The sequence below is a fragment of the Cupressus sempervirens genome, chromosome 10, assembly GCF_028749045.1.
Source record: "Cupressus sempervirens isolate cs-2001-9-10 chromosome 10, ASM2874904v1, whole genome shotgun sequence".
NCBI classification, from domain to species: Eukaryota; Viridiplantae; Streptophyta; class Pinopsida; order Cupressales; family Cupressaceae; genus Cupressus; species Cupressus sempervirens.
The window spans coordinates 617516033-617536040 of NC_143127.1; the positions used below are offsets into that span (position 1 = coordinate 617516033).

Sequence of the window (20008 nt, forward strand, 5' to 3'; positions counted from 1 at the left end):
TAAGTGTGCATTATACCAACATTATCATTTTGTAATCCATGTAAATGCCAAAAGTCTTGGCCATATTTCATGAACATTGTATTTGAAATTTCATTGCAATTAGAAAGATAATAGTTGCTGGTGTCATTTAAGCAATTCAATATCAGTATTTATCAGCTAGTTAGTGTGCATACCAATTGTTTGTAAAAATGCCAGTTGGCTGTAAGTATTCATTTCTCATGCTTAGATCATATATATGCATTGAATATTGTCAAAATTAGTAGCACACTCATGTTAGGTCATTGTGTAGTCTATTTGGACTCTTCTAGCACAAGATTCTCATTGATGCAAATTGAAGAAAGAGTCATTTTAAGCCAACTAAAATACTATATCAGTCATACGTCCCTTGCATGTGAATTGTTTGATGAAATTCCTTGAGCTTTCATCAACATTTTTTGAGAGCAGATTTGAGGTGGGTCATTACAGATATGGGAGTAGTAGAGACAGAGCAGCACTTTGTCAAGGATTGCTTGACATACAGTGACATCAGATCTGGTTATACAGAGATATTACAGAACAAGGACTCCAACTACTTATTTAAGGAAGATCAAGTAAAGAAAACAGTGGCTCTGATTATCAAACTTCAGAGAAGGAGAGACAAGTTAACTAAAACTTTGCAGCTAGATTAGTTCTGCTCCTGCTTTGAGGGGTGATCGTGTAGGTCCCATAGGCTACTTTAGCCTTGTGGACATCATTAAAATCTATCATATCATACAAAATGACACTCTATATATACACCTACTTTTGTGCTCACAATGTGTACTATGGAATTAAAAAGGAAGACTCTTATAAATGAATAAAAAGAAATATGGGAAGGCCAATCTATACAAGACAGATACTTAAATTTCGTATCAAAGTGAGTATATCTGACAGTGCTTATTTCAGAAAGGGGTCATTACATGCTTAGTTATTTTGTCATTTTGTAGCCTTGGGACCTCTTGTCATAATGAAAAACAATTACACTAATTTTACAGTTTCAATACTCGAATCGTTGACAGCTGAATCTTGAACTTGGATTATGTGAATACCTAAAGCCTAATTTTCAATCTTTGTATGTGAGCGAGTGAGAGATGGATTTTATACTTCTGTCATTTAAATTGGAAATTTCATAATGTATACAACTAAAATTCAAGTGACTGCTGCTTTTGTGAACTGTCTTGTACATTATGAGATCCTGAAATATAATACCATTTCCATACATTAGAAATCTAAATTATGGTAGTTTTTTTAATCTTGCTTGGTAATCAGTGCTTTGCTTCCCTTCAGGAAATGGTCCAGTATTTAGATCACTTATATGGGGTCATGTTGCAGTATAATTTGCCATTTGCTTTTTCTGTAAATGGTTTCTAACATTTTTTTGAGTTTTTGGTTGATTTGAGAAATAATGCACATAAAAGATATCAAAGCCCTAGCTCTTTTAAATTTCAATTTCTTGGCAGAGGAATAATCATAGGGAAAGCTGCTCCTCAAAGAAGACGAATTTGAGAGTTCACTTACTGAGCCGAAAAGTCCAAATTGGTAGACTTCAATAAGATACACATGTTTCATGTTTAGTCTCTTCTCTATTCTACTTCCCTCTCAGCCGACCAGGACAGTTTATTCCTTATTAGGGATGTATCATGAAAGTAGTTCTCCATATTGCCCTAATTCTATATTGTACTTTTGATGAAGTAACACTCAAAATTTATAACTGGAGCTTAACAGAATATATTACATCATTGACAAAATCCAACAGAAAGATTAAATCCCTCAAACTTAATACCAATTCAATTATAAGGTTTAATGATTAATCTAAAGCACTTAATAATATGCCAACATCAGAGGTTCAAGAAAAATGGCATATACCAGTATTAATTGTACTGCATAAAGCAGTGTTTGCAACGAAGATGACATGCAACCAGGTATGTTTTTGTTACAAATTTACCTTGTATATTTTTCTTGAAAGGTCTTGCACGAGTTCAATTTGGACATTGACAATACATTTTAATTAAATGGGAGAATATTACACCTGCTTATATTGTAAAAATGAACAATTTAAATTGATGATATGATCACTTCAGATTTTTGTGCAGAGTCCAGTGTGTATGGACATTACTACAAAAGATTGAATGAGTCACAGTCCTCAAGATACTGCTTTGTTGGTAAAAATTGTTGTAACCTCTCCCTTTTTTTTTGTGGGGAGATTACATATTATAACTTACCTTGAATATTCACAACTACAAACTATAATGTATTGATTCACATGCATTTGAATCAATTATCCATATTGAAAATGATCTCCTATTACAATTACAGTAGCATATTCTATAAACATGAGATGTTTAACCCTAGGCTTCCTTACTGGTTTTTGCTGCAAAATGGTTGAATATTGTTTCCAACGTTGACTGGCCAATGCTGTATTCAGCAATACCAGTCTTTTCCCTACAAAACAATATTGGCAGTAATTGTAAACAAAGAAATTTAAAAAGCTCACTGCAACAAATCTTGAAGAGAAAACTACTATTAGGTCTGGTGTCTTCAAACAAACCTGTTGTGTTCCAAATGACCAAATATGTCAGCAAGAGATGCCCCAGATTGGTATGGGAGCTGCAGTTAAAGTGACATGAAAAATAGCACGTCTTAAAAGTTTGTTGCAACCATTATTACCAGGAGCAAACCAAATTTACTATACAAAATGAAAAAGCCAAGCACACATTTGGCTTAATGACTTCCAAATTTTCATCTAGCTTGACTTGATTGCATATTGTATTTTATCATGCAATGCATCTGTGTTGAATGAAAAAAGTTCTTGCATACAATTATATGATAAAATCGTGTACAAAGAGGCTTCAAGGGGAAATACAAGGCATAAAACTTACTAGATTTTTGTTGCGAAATCTAAAACAAAGGGTCATGAACTAAATGCCTGGAAGAGGAATGAGGTTTCAATGACAGAAAGAAGACCCATTTCTAAACACCTTATAGGTGACATATGCAATACATATGCTTCCAATCAAAAGTACTATCATTTAGAGAGAGAAGAAATTACTTAATTATTAGTCACACTTCCCATGTTTCCAAGCAAATTTTAGCCAGCACTTCTTGTCATTGAGAAAGAAGTGGAAATTATCAGTTTAAGGTACAACTGCTGCATTGCACAGGTTTTAACCCTTTGTCCTAAGGACATGTTAGATTTGGGATAGTGTAATTCCCATGCAACATTGCCACAGTCACATGCAATGATACAAGTAGGATGTGAAGGTGACTGAAAAAGGTGAGGACACATTGGTAAAAAAGACAAACTAAAAACTTTGAAACTCAGGCATTTTTATTATTTCTTATGCCAGTGAGAATCAAAACATAAAATGATAGATATGTATCCAAATGTATGGAAAATGGATGGTGGACATTCTAGTTGAAAATATACACCTATATACACTTCAAACTAATTTTTGAGTCCAGAGACTTGGAAGGACGCGAGGTAGTTCTAAAATAACATATGTAATAAACAAGGGTTATATAACTCTACACTAATGCTCCCTCCAAATTTTACGAGTTCTACAGAAGGTATAAATGTATCACATTACGTGGCAAGGTTCTGAAGTCTATTATTAATTATGGCTACAATCAACATTTGTACTTCTATTATTGCTGAGATTATGGGTCTTCCTATGGAGGGTCTTAAATTCGGCAAGGAGACCAATATTTTGAATGTGGCCTTCAAAAAAATCCCTAAAACTGATGAAGAGGAGAAAAAGCTTGAGAAGAATGGCAATTTCGATGACTTGAGCCCGATTAAGGTTATCTGAAGGGATGTTTTATCGTGCATTCGTGGGTATTTTATCCTTGATGGTAGACCTAAGAGAGTCCACAAGTTTTATTTTCTGTTCCTAAATCATTTTAGGTATAAAGATAGAATATCGTTTCCGTCTTATTTGAAATACTCTTTGATTCAAAGCCTTCAAGCCCATAAAAGGAGTCACTTCCTATGCTCCATGAGGGTTTACTATTACTTATTGAAAATTACTGTAAAAGCAAGGCTGTTAAACACTCTCCGATTGTGGAGCAAAAGTGGAAACTGGTAATGAATCTCTAAGAAAATTTAAGTTAAAAGTGAGGAAGGCACTAATGACAGTAAGAGTACCAAAAAGGGTAATAAACTAGAGATTAAAAAGAAGAATGTGGAGGAAGTTATGGATTCTGAGAACTTTGCCAAGGATGATAATAAAACGAAAATGGGGGACCTTAGCACGAACTTGGAAGGTTATTCTGGGAGCAAAGGAATGTCAATTAGCAAAGATCATGTGAAGGGTAGTAAAGACAGGAAAACTGAGTCTAATGCGGGGTCTAAAGCTTTAGGGGATGAAGAGGGGAAACAAAGTGTTCACCCTTATCCTTCTAAAAGGAATTCCAGCGAGGAGAAAATGGATATGGACACTACAAAGAATAACAAGGGTAATGTCCTTGTCATGAAAGAGCACAGTTTGAGTAAGGAGAATAAAGAGGAGCTCAATGAGAAGCAGGATGCAAAAACCGAGATCCAGGTCAATATAGAAAATAAGGAAACTACCATTGACACGGCGAATAGGGTTGATGAAGGGTGCAGGGATGAATCTCCGATGTTATCTTTCCTTCATATTGCCAAGCTTAAAGCAGACGCATCCCTTCAAGGTGACTCATGGCCTACAATGAGATCGTGGTGCTCAAGAAAAGAATTGGGGTTATTCAGAAAGATCTGGACCATGAACATGCCATGAGAGCCCATCTAGGAAGACAAGTTGGTAACATTTCTAACAAACTTAAGCAGTATGAGCTGGAACTCCATCAATTAATAAAGGATAGCGGGCAAAGAATGGAGCAAGTTATTTCCAATTTGTGTGCTGTGGCGGCCAGTCTGGGCAAGAAAAGCAATGAGGAGATTATGTCTCCAGATACAGTTGGGGTGTGGAGTCTAGAAGGGCCAAGTAAGAGAACGAGGCAGAGTATGAGGAAAAAGATTACTGAAGCAGCTGCGTTTCCTAGTTTTGCTATAGTAGATATTATCCAGAGTACTGAGAAGCAGGCAAGGAGGTGGAGAAGATCATTAAAGAGCTATTTAAGGTGTTGGTCATGACTGCTGGTGTGCTGGTTGTTGGTCCATGTGGTTTTGCTGGTTTTGCTTTTTATTTTTTCCAGCTTTTGTTTAAACTTTAGGTTCCAAGTCCTTGTAAAACTTGGGTGTGTTTGGTTTAGATTTGTGGTTTCAGGTCTATGTAAAACCTAGTTTTGTGTTTTTTGATAAACTTTAGGTTCTAGGTCCTTGTAAAACCTAGTGGTGCTTATTGCTGATCTTTTGCTTTTGTTAAAGGGTTTCGGGTCCCTTCAAAACCTGTTTTTACCTTAATCTAAAACATTTGTACTTCTATGACTGCTCTTCTACAAGAAGTGACAAAATGGCCACTGTTGATCCGCAAAATTATCTACTCCACTCAATCTGCTCCTTACCATGAATTGTTTTATATCAAAAATTTTGCCCAAGAAATATAAAAGAACAAGAAATGGCCTAGGAGTGAATCACACCTATAAAAGATTCTAAGATGCTCAAGATCCTTAGTTATTTCAATACAATTGAATAACAAAGGAAAACTTAAGATAGGCCCATGGGGAACAGCTCACCCTGAACCCCTAGAGAATTTGGTTTATAGTGATGCAGGTTGATGAGGCTACATAGGTACCAAGCAAATTTCAAAATATGAAGTCGCTTGAAGAATGATATTGCAGTACATAAAATAGAGTATTTTGCCGAGATGTACATTTCCCAACAACGAAATTAGTACAAAGCACTTGTAAAATGTTTTCATTGAGCACTTTATTTTAAATGTATTATAATAGCCATTTAATATTTTCAAAAAATATTGTAGCTTCTCAACAAAATAGCTATAAAAGAAACTATAGTTATAACTTATGACAGAAGGTTAGAAGTCCAAGGTTGCCAAATAGAAACCTGATAACTAAGGTTGTAACCATTGCGTCCTTGAAATGTCGCACCAGGAAATGATGAAAAGACAAAGGAGTCAATTCTGGCTACACGCTCTTTTGTAAGCCACCATTCACAAAAAACTTTTATAGGAATCTCACCTGAAAGGAAACCACCATTCATGGAACAAATACCATGCAAGTTAGAATATAATTGCTTTGACATGTTAAGAAAAAAATCAAGCAGATCAAAACATGATCAGTGAGAGTTAATAATATTGATTAACTTAATTTTCATCAACAAAGAGCTGAAATTTAACCATGAAGAATGAAAGAATCAAATTTAAAATATTTAAAATCATGGCCAGGTTCAAAATATAACAGATTTAAAACTCACAAAGAAACACAAACTCATGCAAGTTATGGCATTCGAATCCCAGGAAAACTGTACAACATACATTACATAGTGATTACAGTTTATAAAGATTAAAGAAATAGAAATTTGCTTGCATGAACATATTTTCTATATTGTAAATAATTGAGAAAATTCATCTACAGAGATGTTTAAGACATATAATAGTTGCCCTGCTTGTATATACAATTATGTACAAATTTTACGAAATTTATGTATTTTTGAAGTTGCCAAGTTCTTATTGAGCTCTCTCAGTTAAAATTTTATGGTTTATTAGAATCCTCTCAAACTCCGCATCTAAGAATTATGATTGCTTAGAGATCCTAACAAACCTATTTAAATACTGTATATTTTCAAGTCCCTATCAATTTTGTTTTTCTGTGGATAACTTCAGCTATTGAACATAAGGTGATTCGGAGCCTAACACACTGCATAGGGAACAATGCACTCAAATAGATTTAGATGTGTTATGGATGGGAAAATGAAAAATGATAATTGTGAAATAGAAATTTAGGATGCTTCAACAAAGAGAACAATTGAGCAATAAGGGCCATTCAATTCCCACTGTAGAGAATAGGACCCATCTACCACCAACCATATAGGTAGGGGCTATGTTCCACACCTCTACCCCCTGTTAATGTTTGGTAGCTTCTGTCAGATAAAGCTATATATAATTACTTATGAGATATAAGTTTACACACACACACACAATTAAAGTTTATATTATATTAATTATCTAATTAATGAATAGATGGGACATGTCTCTTCATTGCTTATTCTTGTTATATATAAGAGGTTGCTGCTATTTGGAAAACACATACCAATCCGGCAGTGCTTAGTACATTTATAGCAATCCGAGAAAACTCAACATGGTAGCAGAGCAGGTTTGAAAGAAGGAAAAATAAGTTGATCTTATTTGCACCTGGTAATTATCAATAAGATATTTTTGAATCATAAAGATCAGCATATAATATATAGTCTGGAAGAATCAAAAGACATGGCTGGAAATTCAATGAAGGTTGTACAGGAAATCACAGAGCACTGAGCATTCAGTGCTGCAGTTCAATAAGAGATTTCACGTTAAAAGATAATAGAAATCAGAGATTATTTACCAGTTGAATGATAAATATGGAATACCGTACATTCCATGGATGGAGTTCTATAAATTTATGACTACAAGAAATAAATTGGAAGGCAGGATTACGAAGACACTTCAGTGATAGGATTGCGAAGACATTACATTGAATACTTAAGCCGGACATTAGAAAGAGATTAAAAGAACTTGAGCACTATAAAGAATGACTCAGCCAGGAACACATCATAGTTATTAGTGAATAAGAAAATCAGGAATCACCCAAGAAAAGACGACGCCTGGCAGAAAAATAAAAGGATTGAACAAATCACGCATACCGATCTTGATATTTCAACATGGTGAGCCAGGTTTGTAAGAAACATCTGGTCTAATGAATATTGATGAATTCTAATAAATGATTGAACTGCACCCTGTGGATAGCTTATAGGAAGAAATGCAAGCATGCGGTGATATATTTGACACAGATGAATCATAAATATTATTATCCCGTGCCCTGCCAATAACGAATCAACATTGAATAGATTAAAATAACCATCGCTTGAAAAAAAAATGCAATAAAGAAAGAATGTCATTGTTCGATCATACAATCAAAGTAATTTGGCATCTGATTTTTTTTATAGTTTATAATCTGGAGTATATATGTGCAGGATCATAGAAAAGCAGATTTATATATCCCTAATCAAAGTAATTTGGAATCTGATTTTTTTTGTAGTTTATAATCTGGAGTATACATGTGCAGGATTGTAGAAAAGCAGATTTATATATCCCTAAAGCCCAAAAACATTTGAATGCATATCGTCTTCAAGATTTTCATATAATTGTGCAAAAGTTTCACATAGACCAATATCAAGATTACTATGCCCGTGCGTAACATTGAAGTCTGCGGATTTTAAGCAGCATAGAATGAGATACAAATTGAATCATTTCAACTATCCATTGTTTGTCAAGAAGATTTCATTCTGAGCCTGCGACGAAACTAGAAATAATCATGCAATGTGAGCGAATAACAATTTTATTGTGAGCAGTATAAATAATTCTGAGTCTTTACAAATCAGGGCATGCCAAGATAACACTTATTGGAGTAAACCCAAAAATGAAATATTAATAGTGCTCAAAGATAAGTCACAACTAATATAAGATAAGCATTTCTTATCATTGAATATCACATTTATCAACTGATATGTCACGTGGGCAGAGTGGACCCACCCTAACTTGAGTGGTGGAAATTTAGAAAGAAATGGAAAGTAAGTTGGAGCCACCCAATTATAAGCAAAGTGATAAAGAAGAATGATAGTAAATACAAAGGACAAACAATTTAAAGAAATGTGGATAAATGCATTGGTAAAGACAATGATATCTTCCAATAAGGAAGAGTGAGATTGAGATTCAGAGGGAGCTTGACATTTCATTAGAGGCAACCTTGAAAAAGAGGCAGCAGATTGAGGGTATGATTCAGTCAACCTCCAACTAGCTTGGTCATATTGATTCAAAGGGAGTAAACCATGTTGAGATGGATTCTCCAACGATCATTAAGTTGTACCAGTCAAGAGGACGGTGTTTCATGAATATACCTTTGTAACTACGTGATTTTAATGGGCCTGCCCCCTGTGTACATCATGAAGTAATGACTTCTAAATGCTGTCACTTGTATTTGCAGAAGTTATTGAAAGGTAACTATCTTACAATAACTTAATTTTCTATTATGATGGATATTTTATGATATCTATGTAGATCATGATAGAGTATACTTTTGCATATTGGATGTTTATATGGTAAGCATTATGAAAATGCGTGTGTGCATACCTTATAAACATTTTTTGGATATATGGTGAATGTAAAGCAAATTAATGTTTTGGAGGCCATTATACAAAGTATGTGGTGAATATCATACGATTTGATGTTCTAGAGGCCATTACTCATGGTACTTGGTGAATATCTTGCATCTCATTTTGGAGGCCATTACTCAGAGAGTATATGGTGAATATCATATGTTGATATTCTGGGGACCAATACTCAATTGTGAAATCAAAATGATGAAATATCATATGTTGATGTTCTGCAGGCCATTACCTTATCGAGTACATGGTGAATATCAAGTGTTGATATTCTGGAGGTCAATACTCATGACATCAAATGTGATATCAAAATGGTGGATATCTTTTGCTCAAAAGTATCCTCAAAATTTATCATGCCTAATATTACCAATGGTGTGATATTTGTCGTGTTTATCCTCCCTTGCTAAGAGGGAGTGTTAATTTTTGGTAGCTTCTATCAGATAAAGCTATATATAATTATTTATGAGAAGTTTATATGAGAGAAATTTATATATATAACTATGATTTAAGTTTATATTATATAAATTATCTAATTAAGGAATAGATGGGACATGTCTCTTCATTGCTTATTCTTATTATATATAAGAGGTCACTGCTGTTTGGAAAACACATACCAATCCAGCAGTGCTTAGTACATTTGCAGCAAGCCGAGAAAACTCAACGCCCCCTCATTCAATTTGATCAATAAGTGAGACCACTTGTAGACAAATAGATGAAAAAAATTAGCAAGCATGAAATCAAACATGGGGAAGGGGACTCTCCATGAATACACTTGGGGCTCAATTGAAAGTTTTAGAGCTCAGTCTACACTTAATGCTCTATAGGCCCATGAAAATATAAGGCCTCGTTATGATTGTATACTATATGAATATAGAAACAAAAACTAAATGTTGATCACTTCCCACTTGCACGGGAAAGGTTTTATTAGAAAGAGAGGCTTGTATAGAAGAGGTTAGGCTATAGTTTTAGTTTGGAGTGGATCTAATGTGATTGGTTGATCCACTCAAGTTTAGTGTAATGAGCCTTCTGGCTCACTTTTGACTATGTTGAAGAATGATTCCTTTTCTTTGAAAGTTTTATATTTTATTGAGTTTTAAGATATAAATTTTTTTCCAATTTTCACAGTATATAAGTGACAATGCTTTGAAATGCTAAGTAAACAATTATGAATTAAAATCAAACTTTATTTGTCATTGATCAAATTACAAGTTCTCACAAATGTGCACATAGAAATGCAAAAATATTATTCTAAGTTATTGAATTGAGTTCGGTTCTAAGTTTGAAGTTTAAGAACCGGTTTGCAAATGTGGCAAAATTTTGGAAAGTGGTTTGGGTTTGTTTGTACAAAATCATGTAAAAATTATATATATACACATTTATGAAGCATGAGTTTTAATTAGAATGTAGCATAGTAGCATAAACACATGTAAACAACAAAAACACCATAAACTTGTAATCATAGTGATCATACCATCATGTAGTTCAAGTAACAAGTTCAACATCAAAGATTCAAAACATTAAAAAATAAATCATAGCATCAAGCTGAAGTATCATTGTTTAGCATTCATTGTTCAACTAATGGAACAAAAATCTATTAATATTCTAAGTTCTTCAATCTTCATCATCTTCTTCTTCTTCTTCTCCGGCATTAGTTGACTCAGAATTAGAGCAAAGGCCAATAGGATCAGAAGCAACAACAAAGGTATTCGCATCAAATTCTTCAATATCATCTAGTGTAAGCCAAAAAGTTATTAAATTTTGTAAAAAAAACACTTTTTTTGTCATCCGTGGGGCCCAAAATTCATGCGGTTCGAACTTTGTTTTCCAGTTTTCAGCATGTTCTGCCCAGGTTCGAACTATGTCCCAAGCAATTCAAACCAATAGGGAAAAAATTGAACCTTGCCCAGACTACCTGGCGAACTAGCCCTGAACCACGAACCAGTTCAAACCTGGGCTGGTTCGGGGGGTTCAAGGGTGAACCCTATGACCTTAGATTTAATTTAATTCGGAGTTTGAAATTGAAGAATGGCGCTAGAATAACAAATGGCAGCAAAGATTTGACATCCACGCCACTTTATAACAGATCATAGCTCCTAGTGTGGGAACGCTACTAGCATATGGTGAAATGTTGCTTGAAATCCAAATGCAGCTCCTCAAATTGTAAACGTAGATTGAAACAATGATCACAAATATATGAAATGCAAATGTTGCTATAATAGAAACCCCCACGGCAGTAGTGTGATGAATTCCTATAAATTAACTAGACATCGAACTTGCCTCTCCTTCACTCTAGAAAATAATAGAATTACTTAATAGATCTTCAACACAATACCTTCAAATCTTAGAAGAAAACCCTAGATCATTAATGACACAATTCATTGGCTATGTCGGCCAACTCGAAATGCAAACCACATTTGAGAAATCATCAATTTCTCCAAACCCCATGTAGAAACCCTTCAACTCTCCAATTCCAATAAACATAAGCGTATAAATGAATTGCTTTCTCAGAAAGCATTGCTTTTGTAACAATTAAAGATGTCTTCTTCAAGACACCAAAAGCAACTAGCTTCTCTCACACACTTTTCACTAAAGAGCCTTCATAAATACACTTTTCACTTAAAAGGCTTCTTTGACACACTTTTCACTTAAAAGCATTGCTTTTAAGACTTAGGATTATATTCCATGTGAATTAATGATTAATACCCCCCAGGCGCCCAAAAGCAATTTATAAAACTTAAACTCAATATATACCACTAAAAGTGCCAATATCATCACAATTGAATATAGTGCCTAGGTGTCTGCCAGAAATGGAAATCGCCATCATTAACCTACTAAAAGTAGTAAGTAGATCACCATGAACCCTTAACCTACCAAACCACTAGGATCATAGTGATGGACTGGCCTCACTAACTACCTACCAACTGCCAGAAATAGGGAACATTACAATCCTCCCTCCCAAAGATTGCTTGTCCTCAAGCAATCGTCAGAACCAAGGGCACATATTGATCCACCCAAATCCCAAGAAAAAGTGTGTGTAATGTCCCTAACATCATCTACAAACTCCTGTGATAACAACTGTATCCACAGAGCAACTTGAACATTCTATCACCATGCCAACAATGGCAACTAAATCAATCAGTAGTGCAAAGCTTGTCTCCACCTAGATCCCTGTAGGGATGAAAAAAATGAATATACAATATCATCTACCAGATCAAAACTCCCTAGACACCCTACCAATCTATGATGAGTATGAATTCTATCTATACAAAACAAACAATACTCCCAAAAGCATCTAAATCATAACCCAGATATTCATCCTCTACAAAACTGTAGTGGATATGCTAACCTTGCAAGTAGCCTCCTACTAACTTGCAACTAATAACCCCATCAACTGCAAATGGTGCAAACCCATCCCATAAAGGATGTTATAAACCTAGTGACAACCCACACCAACATGAAACCAATTCCTCTACTTGTGGGTCAAAAGAGAAATGTTGAGCACTCCTCACTGTGTAGCTACGATAAACTCCACCGATCTCCATCAGGGGCTTATCATCATCAAACCAAGAACCAAGAGATGGCTCCAATCTACGTTACAAACGATTGGTTAGTTAGGATTCAAGGTAACCCTCTCTACAAACCTAACCACAAAATCCCCATGGGGAAGCATTTTAGTCTCAATTTTTACAAACTTTCCTACCAAAACCTGACTATTGCGAGAACCCCTAATGAAAATACCCTTAGAAGCTCTCTATGGTCCCTCTTGTGATTCCAAACGCTCAAGAAGATACTCAATAAAAGACATTGTGCAGTAGAAATTATATGAAGAAGCATGAACCTACTCTCTTGCAATCCATAGTTGATCCCTCTGAAACTGTGGCACTACCAATTGTCTATCGCCATTAGTTGTATAAGGTGAAGTAACAGATTTGCTTCCAACAGAAGGAAACAAATCCCTACTAGAGCTTGGCTCCAAATCATATGATACCCTGTCCAAGTCTTGTAAAAAAGAGGGTGTAGTGTCAGGAATCGGAACACGACTCTCTGAAGAATCTACTACTCTCACATCCAAGCTCTCAATACCATATTCTGCATCATTTGTCAATGTACTAACTATTGGGGGACCTGGTATAAAGCTCTCTGCAGTCTTCCATTGATGCAATCATCTCATCTATAGCTACTACACTCGTATCAAGGATGAATGCAAATGCATCCATCATCCCTGTTCGTGGAAGTCAACTCACCACCAACCACCACTATATGTAGTTGACTTTGATCTAGGACTGGTGTAGACTGCACATGCTCCAACTCCATGGTTGCCTCTCTCAACAACAATTGTTACTCCTAGTGAGCCAACTCAAGAAGTCAACTTAAGCACATCAGTGAGCTCAACCACCACTTCCCCTAACAATGCCTCATAACAAGTGCTACCCCACTCAAGAAGGTAGTCACGTTCAACTACCAACTATAAAAAGTTATGCTTCAAGAAGCTAATAGCCTTTCGAAGTGAATGAATCTTTGCTAGGGAAAAGAAACTACCACCACTTTCTTTATTTTAGATGCTTATTTTAAAAAATTTACGAAATATTGCAGCGGCAGTGGCATAATGTCTCAACCTGAAGGTCGTTCATCTAAGCCTTCATTTAACCCAGATGTAGACCCTGTCCGTGTAGCAAGGGATAAGGATGGAAGCATGCCATCTTGGCCCCCCAAAAACGTAGTTATATGTTGCCATTGTAATGTTAAATACAATGGAGGAGGTATTAACAGATTGAAATATCACCTTGAGAATATATCAAGGGACTATCCTAAACCATGCCACATAGCTCCTCAAGATGTTATACATGAAATGTAAGCTCATTTAGAGGGATGTGAAGAGGAAAAAGAATTAAGAAAGAAGCAACACGAAGAAATGGAAAACTTTGAGAGAGCTCTTCAAGTCTTTGTTCTCCATTACCTCCTAGAAGTGGTGTTGCAAGTGCAAGTGTGACTATTAGGTCTCGGATTTGTAAGAAGAAATCCACACTATATTTCATTTTTGTTCCACACACAAATTTGGGTGCCTAACCATCACTAGAGATCATGAGTTGGAATAGGGAGAAGCATGAAGCCGTGAAAATGACACTTAAAGATGTTTATTCTACAACAACAATTTATTTAATACAAGAAGGTACTTGCTATTATTTTGATTTTTGTCTTATTTTTCTTGCTTTCAGGATTCAAGAATATGCCACAGTTATTATATTAATTTTAAAAAGTTGAAAGTAAAACTTAATAGCATACTTATTGCGATTATTTAATTTGTTTTAGGTCTTCTATCTGGCAAATCACAATAGCCAAAAAGTGGGCATCCTTAAAACCCTTACCCTAAGAGCTCATAGAATTTGCAATGAGGACAACTTAAACCAAGAGCTTACCCATCTTTGCTAGGCCTTCAAATTAAATGGGTATTCACATAAACAAATCTCCAAGGCTCTTAATCAAGCTGAATCCTATCACTCTCTGGCCAACCCCAAACCTTCCTTGGACCCTCCCTTGATACCACCCTTCCTTTTATTGATGGCATCTCCCAAAAGATTGCCAAAATCTTGTCCAAAAAAGGCCTCTGCATCACTTTCAAACCTCTTTCAAGGCTAAGAAATCATCTTATGCCACTCTTTCTAGACTTTGGAGTCTATAAGATCTTGTGCTCGTGTGGTGTTTCCTATATTGGGCAAATAGGTCGCTCATTCACACTAGAATTACTGAGCATGTTGCTGACATCAAGCATGAGAGGACCAAAAAATCGGCATTAGCTGAGCATTCCTCTACTACCAGACATCACATATGTTTGGAAAGCACATAAATCCTCTCCAAGGAGGATAACTATTTCAAGAGGAAGTTCAAGGAAGCCATTGAAATCAACTACCATCCCATGAACCTCAATAGAGATGATGGTTGGTCCATAAACCTATCTTGGCAGTATGCTCAACAACTACCATCAACCTTGATTCTAGCCTGTCGCCCCGGCCCTCGATTTGTCTTGTCACCTTGGTTGTCTTCCTTTGTCTAGCATGCTCCTCTGCAACTTCCAATTTATCTTATCACCATGGTTGCCTTCCTTTGTCTAGCACACTCCTCTGCACCTTCCTCCTTGTCTACTTCTTTTTGAGCTGGCAATGTTGTTGTTTCTTCTTGAGGTTCCCCTTGGCCTCTTCCTCTCTTTGCTATGTCTTCTAGGATCCCCTTTCTTGTTTGGTTAGCCTCTGTCCGGGTTTACTTTTGTTTCTCAATATATCACTTTTCCTCTTTGGTTTTGTTGTTCTTTTCTCTACACATCTTGTTGGTGGGTCCATTTCATCACTTCCTCTTGTGTCCCCTTCTTATCCTCTCTCTTTCATCGTTCTATAATTTTTGTTTTGGTGATTGTTTTGCTTTGTCGTGTTTGCACCATTTTTTACTTCCCTACTTGCTTATCATCCAGTTGTTCTCTTTTATTTTCCTTTCGATATATTTAGTTGCATGTTTGTGCATGTATAAACCTTTGCCTATAGATACACATACATGGAATTTACATATAGTTACACACGCATGCGCATATATATTATACATAATATACATGTATGTATGTATCTGTATATGTACATATAAAAGTATATTTATAAAGATATAATATATATAAATTCATACACATACACATTTATAGACCTTCTCTCACACACGTATATGTGTGTATGAATATATATATATATATATATATATATATATAAAATTTATCCATATATATTACAGTTCTAAATAAAGAATATAACCTCTTTTATAATATTCTTTATTTAATTAATTATATATATATATATATATATATATATATATAGAATTTATCATATTTACTTATTATATGTATATAATAAGTTTTAAATTATATAATTATATATATCTTGTAAAACTTATTATATTCACTTATAAGTAAATATAAAATATTTTAAATTATACTATATATATGTAATAACCCCAATAGGTTATAACTTCTTCCAAAAATCTTTATACTTCAGTTGTTTGACATTTCGTCAAACATTTTGCAAGCAAGCTCTGATACCACTGTAATGGCCCTCCTCAAATTTGCTCTCAAAAATGCTGATAAAAGCTCAAGGAATTTCATCAAACAATTCACATGCATGGGACGTATGACTGATATAGTATTTCAGCGAGCTTCAAATGACTTTTTCTTCAATTTGCATCAATGAGAATCTTGTGCTAGAAGACTACAATGGACTACACAATGACCTAACATGAGTGTGCTACTAATTTTGACAATATTCAATGCATATATATGATCTAAGCATGAGAAATGAACACCTACAGCCAACTGACATTTTTACAAACAGTTGGTATGCACACTAACTAGTTGATAAATAATGATATTAAATTGCTTAAATGACACCAACAACTATTATCTTCTTAATTGCAATGAAAATTACAATACTCATGAAATATGCCCAAGACTTTGGCATTTACATGGATTACAAAATGATAGTGCTGGTATAATGCACACTTATAGCTGAAAGCTTATAACACCCTAAAAAGCAATACTAACAAAAGAACCTGGTTGTAGATGGCTGTAATAATTTCCTTCTATGCTGCCCCTTCTGCTTTGCTTTTTTCGAATTGCTTTTTCGGCCTGCTTTTTTCGATTTTACTTTTTCGTATCCGCTTTTTCCTCCTGCTTTTTCGGTTTCGCTTTTTTCGGACTGCTTTTTCGTACCCTCTTTTTCAACCTACTTTTTCGGTTCCGCTTTTTCAGACTGCTACTATGTTGAATCTCAAGACCATATCTTTCAATGGCGTCAAAATTTTCAGCTTGAAGGGATTTCGTCCTCCAATCTATTGAGACAATCTCCAGAAAATTTTCCAATTTCTTTGATATTTCCAAGCATGCTTAAAAGAAGCTCTTCCATTTCTTTTATAGTGTTCTCACAAGAGCTCCATCCTTCGTTTTCTCAATGTGGGATAAAACATAACTCCCTTTATGTAACTTATGTCTCCAATGTGTTATAAAATAAAGGGGAATCTTTTAATTTTAATATTTTCCACAAACTATAGTCCATGCATTAATAAAGTTAAATATTTAAATTTAACTTTATAAAATAGCTTTATCAATTCAAAACAAATCTTATCAATGATAAACAAGTCTTCTTGCCGATTTTAAACAATTACCATCGACATACCGCTGCTACTGGATGTCCACCCATGCTCAAGATGACTTACTATAAATAGTAAGTATGCCCAAAGTTGCCTCAAAACCCCTCAGAAAGACCTGCAATTGAAACTATCTAGGCCAAATGGCCTCTAAGCCCCTTTAATGTCCTGGTTAGCCTACGGGACCGTGGGGAAATAGGCTAACGACAACATCATGCTATGAATGCTAAAAAGGGGACATTACTATATATATATATATATATATATCTTTAATAAGTTTTAAATTATATATCAATCGATGCATATATAGTTTTAAATCATATAGATATACATATTAGTTACATACTTTATTCTAATCTTTTTTATATATATTGCACACACATGATATAGGCTTTTTGTACATATAGGTTTCATACTTTTATAAAACTCATATACAAATATTTATGAGCCATTCATCCATAGGCAAGGATCTTCGTATGGATTTACTTTTTGGTTTCTTTTGTTAGTTATTTTTGTCATCAATATGTTTTGACACTCATAGCCCACCCCCTTTTTTGTTCACTCAGTCACTTGGTTTTGTTATTCTTCTCTTTATTACTTTGGTTAATTTTTAATTGTATCCTATTTGCTTGGTTAGTTGGCATTGTCAATTTTTCAACTTAGTTTCTCGTTGGCTTTTCTTTGTGTTCCTTTATTTATTTATTTCCCCTCTTTTTTGACTTTTTCTTCCTCCTCAATTTGTGTGCTTACCTTATCCCTCTTTTATTCTTCATGAGTGAGGCTTAGTCTGCACATTTTACCATTCTATTCTTTCATTCTCTCATCCTGATGATGGATCACAGTGTGATCCGAAACATCAATGCTAAAAATTATATACACAATCGAATCCAAAAACAGATCATGTATTACAATAGATGTTGTTAGTGTTTGTGGTCTGGAGAACAAAGTCCCTAATGATGAGGAGCTAAAAGGCCCTATTTTAACCCCAAAGGTGGCTGATGTAAAAGTTGCAATAGAGGAGCAGCGCGATGTATGGACTATGGAGGAAGGGTTGTGCAACCAATGACTGATGGTAGGACCGACAAAAGAAATGGAACATTGCTTAATTTTCTTGTCTCTTCATTAGGTAATTGTAGAACTTGTACTTAGAAGTTAGTACTCACAGCATTCGAGGAATTAAATTGTTAAGTGTGTTTTCTGCCAGTACTTTCATAACCTGAATTTCAGTAACCATTTTGAGATTGAGATGGATGCATCTAAATGTGTACTTGTACCATTGTTGATTCTATTTGGTTGCCTAGTTGCCCATAGCAATTCATTTGCTTTAGCATAGTTTATGGTATACCAAATTTGTTAAGTAAATCATTAAGGGTTGTTAAGTTGGGAGATAAGCTTTAAGGATTATTTACTAATCAAATAATTGTAGAACCAAGTAAAACTTGCTTTAGCATCAGCTTTGGTAACTTGGTTTAATCGTCAATGGGTAGAAAAAAATGTACACAATCTTATAGAAATTCTACAAACCCAAGACACTGCAAGATTCTATAAAAAATGTAAAACTTTGCAGAGGCAAAGAATTTGACTAAAGGAAATTAATCATACCATCACGTGACAATTGTTCTGACAACTGCTCACTAAAAACTCCATCAGTGCTAGGGCTATTTGTGATAAGGGCTTGTACATATTCCTCATGTCCTAGCATATGGCCTGCAGCTATGATGATATCTTGTGATAGAGTGGCTTCTGTTAATTGATGAGATGGACCAGCATCTGATCCTCCAATACAACTTTCCAGATCACTCAAGATACTTCTCGAATGTGATGGGAAATCAAACAACATATCCTGTACAAGATTACACAAGTTATCTAATTCTACCACACTAACATCCATAGGTTTTACCTGCAATAACATTAAAGGGAACACTTATCAGATTGATGTAATAAAAATGCTACTGATTTTATGAGTGGTGATTGAAATGATGTTAAACTACGAAGTGGCATATTAGCAGATACATTAATTTTTAAACCAAACTGTCAATTTATTCTTTGAAAATTATCCGAGATAAACAAACCTCCAATTCAAGATAGTTGCCGAAGCGTGTTTTTAAATGCTGAGGGCTTCCAAGACAACATAATCGGCCCTCAACCTAACAAAGCCAAAAAAATCATTCAATTCAGATTGATTTAATTGGCAGACAATACACACAAACCCAAGAAAGAAATATTTAGTTTTAAAAAGTAGGAAAAACATTACAAGAGTATACCATTATTCCAATGCGTGTGCAAAGTGCCTGTGCTTCATTCATGCTATGGGTTGTCAAGATGACTGCGGTTTTTCCTTGTCTAGTTGATATACAGGAGATGACATCCCACATAAAACGTTTTGCAATAGGATCCATACCTGTATCGCATCAAATGGAACCTGAGCTAGTTTGCTTAAGGAAAGTATTGCTTCTCTAAATAATGTAGCTGAAATGAGACTGATTTTAATATTCAAGAACCTCGGCAAATATGGTAAGT

General features: G+C 34.9%; 1 protein-coding gene across 5 annotated transcripts in view; it reads right to left on the minus strand.

Annotated features, from left to right (window-relative positions):
- Nucleotides 1-2051: 2051 nt before the first annotated feature.
- ABCA1 (ATP-binding cassette A1) overlaps nucleotides 2052-20008 on the minus strand; it is a 307414-nt gene continuing 289457 nt past the window's right edge. For all 5 annotated transcript variants that reach the window (XM_089804610.1, XM_089804609.1, XM_089804613.1 and 2 more), the window contains 6 exons: nucleotides 19753-19889; nucleotides 19561-19635; nucleotides 19091-19388; nucleotides 6002-6135; nucleotides 2567-2625; nucleotides 2052-2460 (listed from right to left, as the gene is read on the minus strand). In XM_089804610.1, coding sequence (XP_089660736.1) covers nucleotides 2367-2460; nucleotides 2567-2625; nucleotides 6002-6135; nucleotides 19091-19388; nucleotides 19561-19635; nucleotides 19753-19889 — 797 coding nt within the window. In that variant the 3' untranslated portion in view covers nucleotides 2052-2366. The remainder of the gene's footprint in view (nucleotides 2461-2566; nucleotides 2626-6001; nucleotides 6136-19090; nucleotides 19389-19560; nucleotides 19636-19752; nucleotides 19890-20008) is intronic.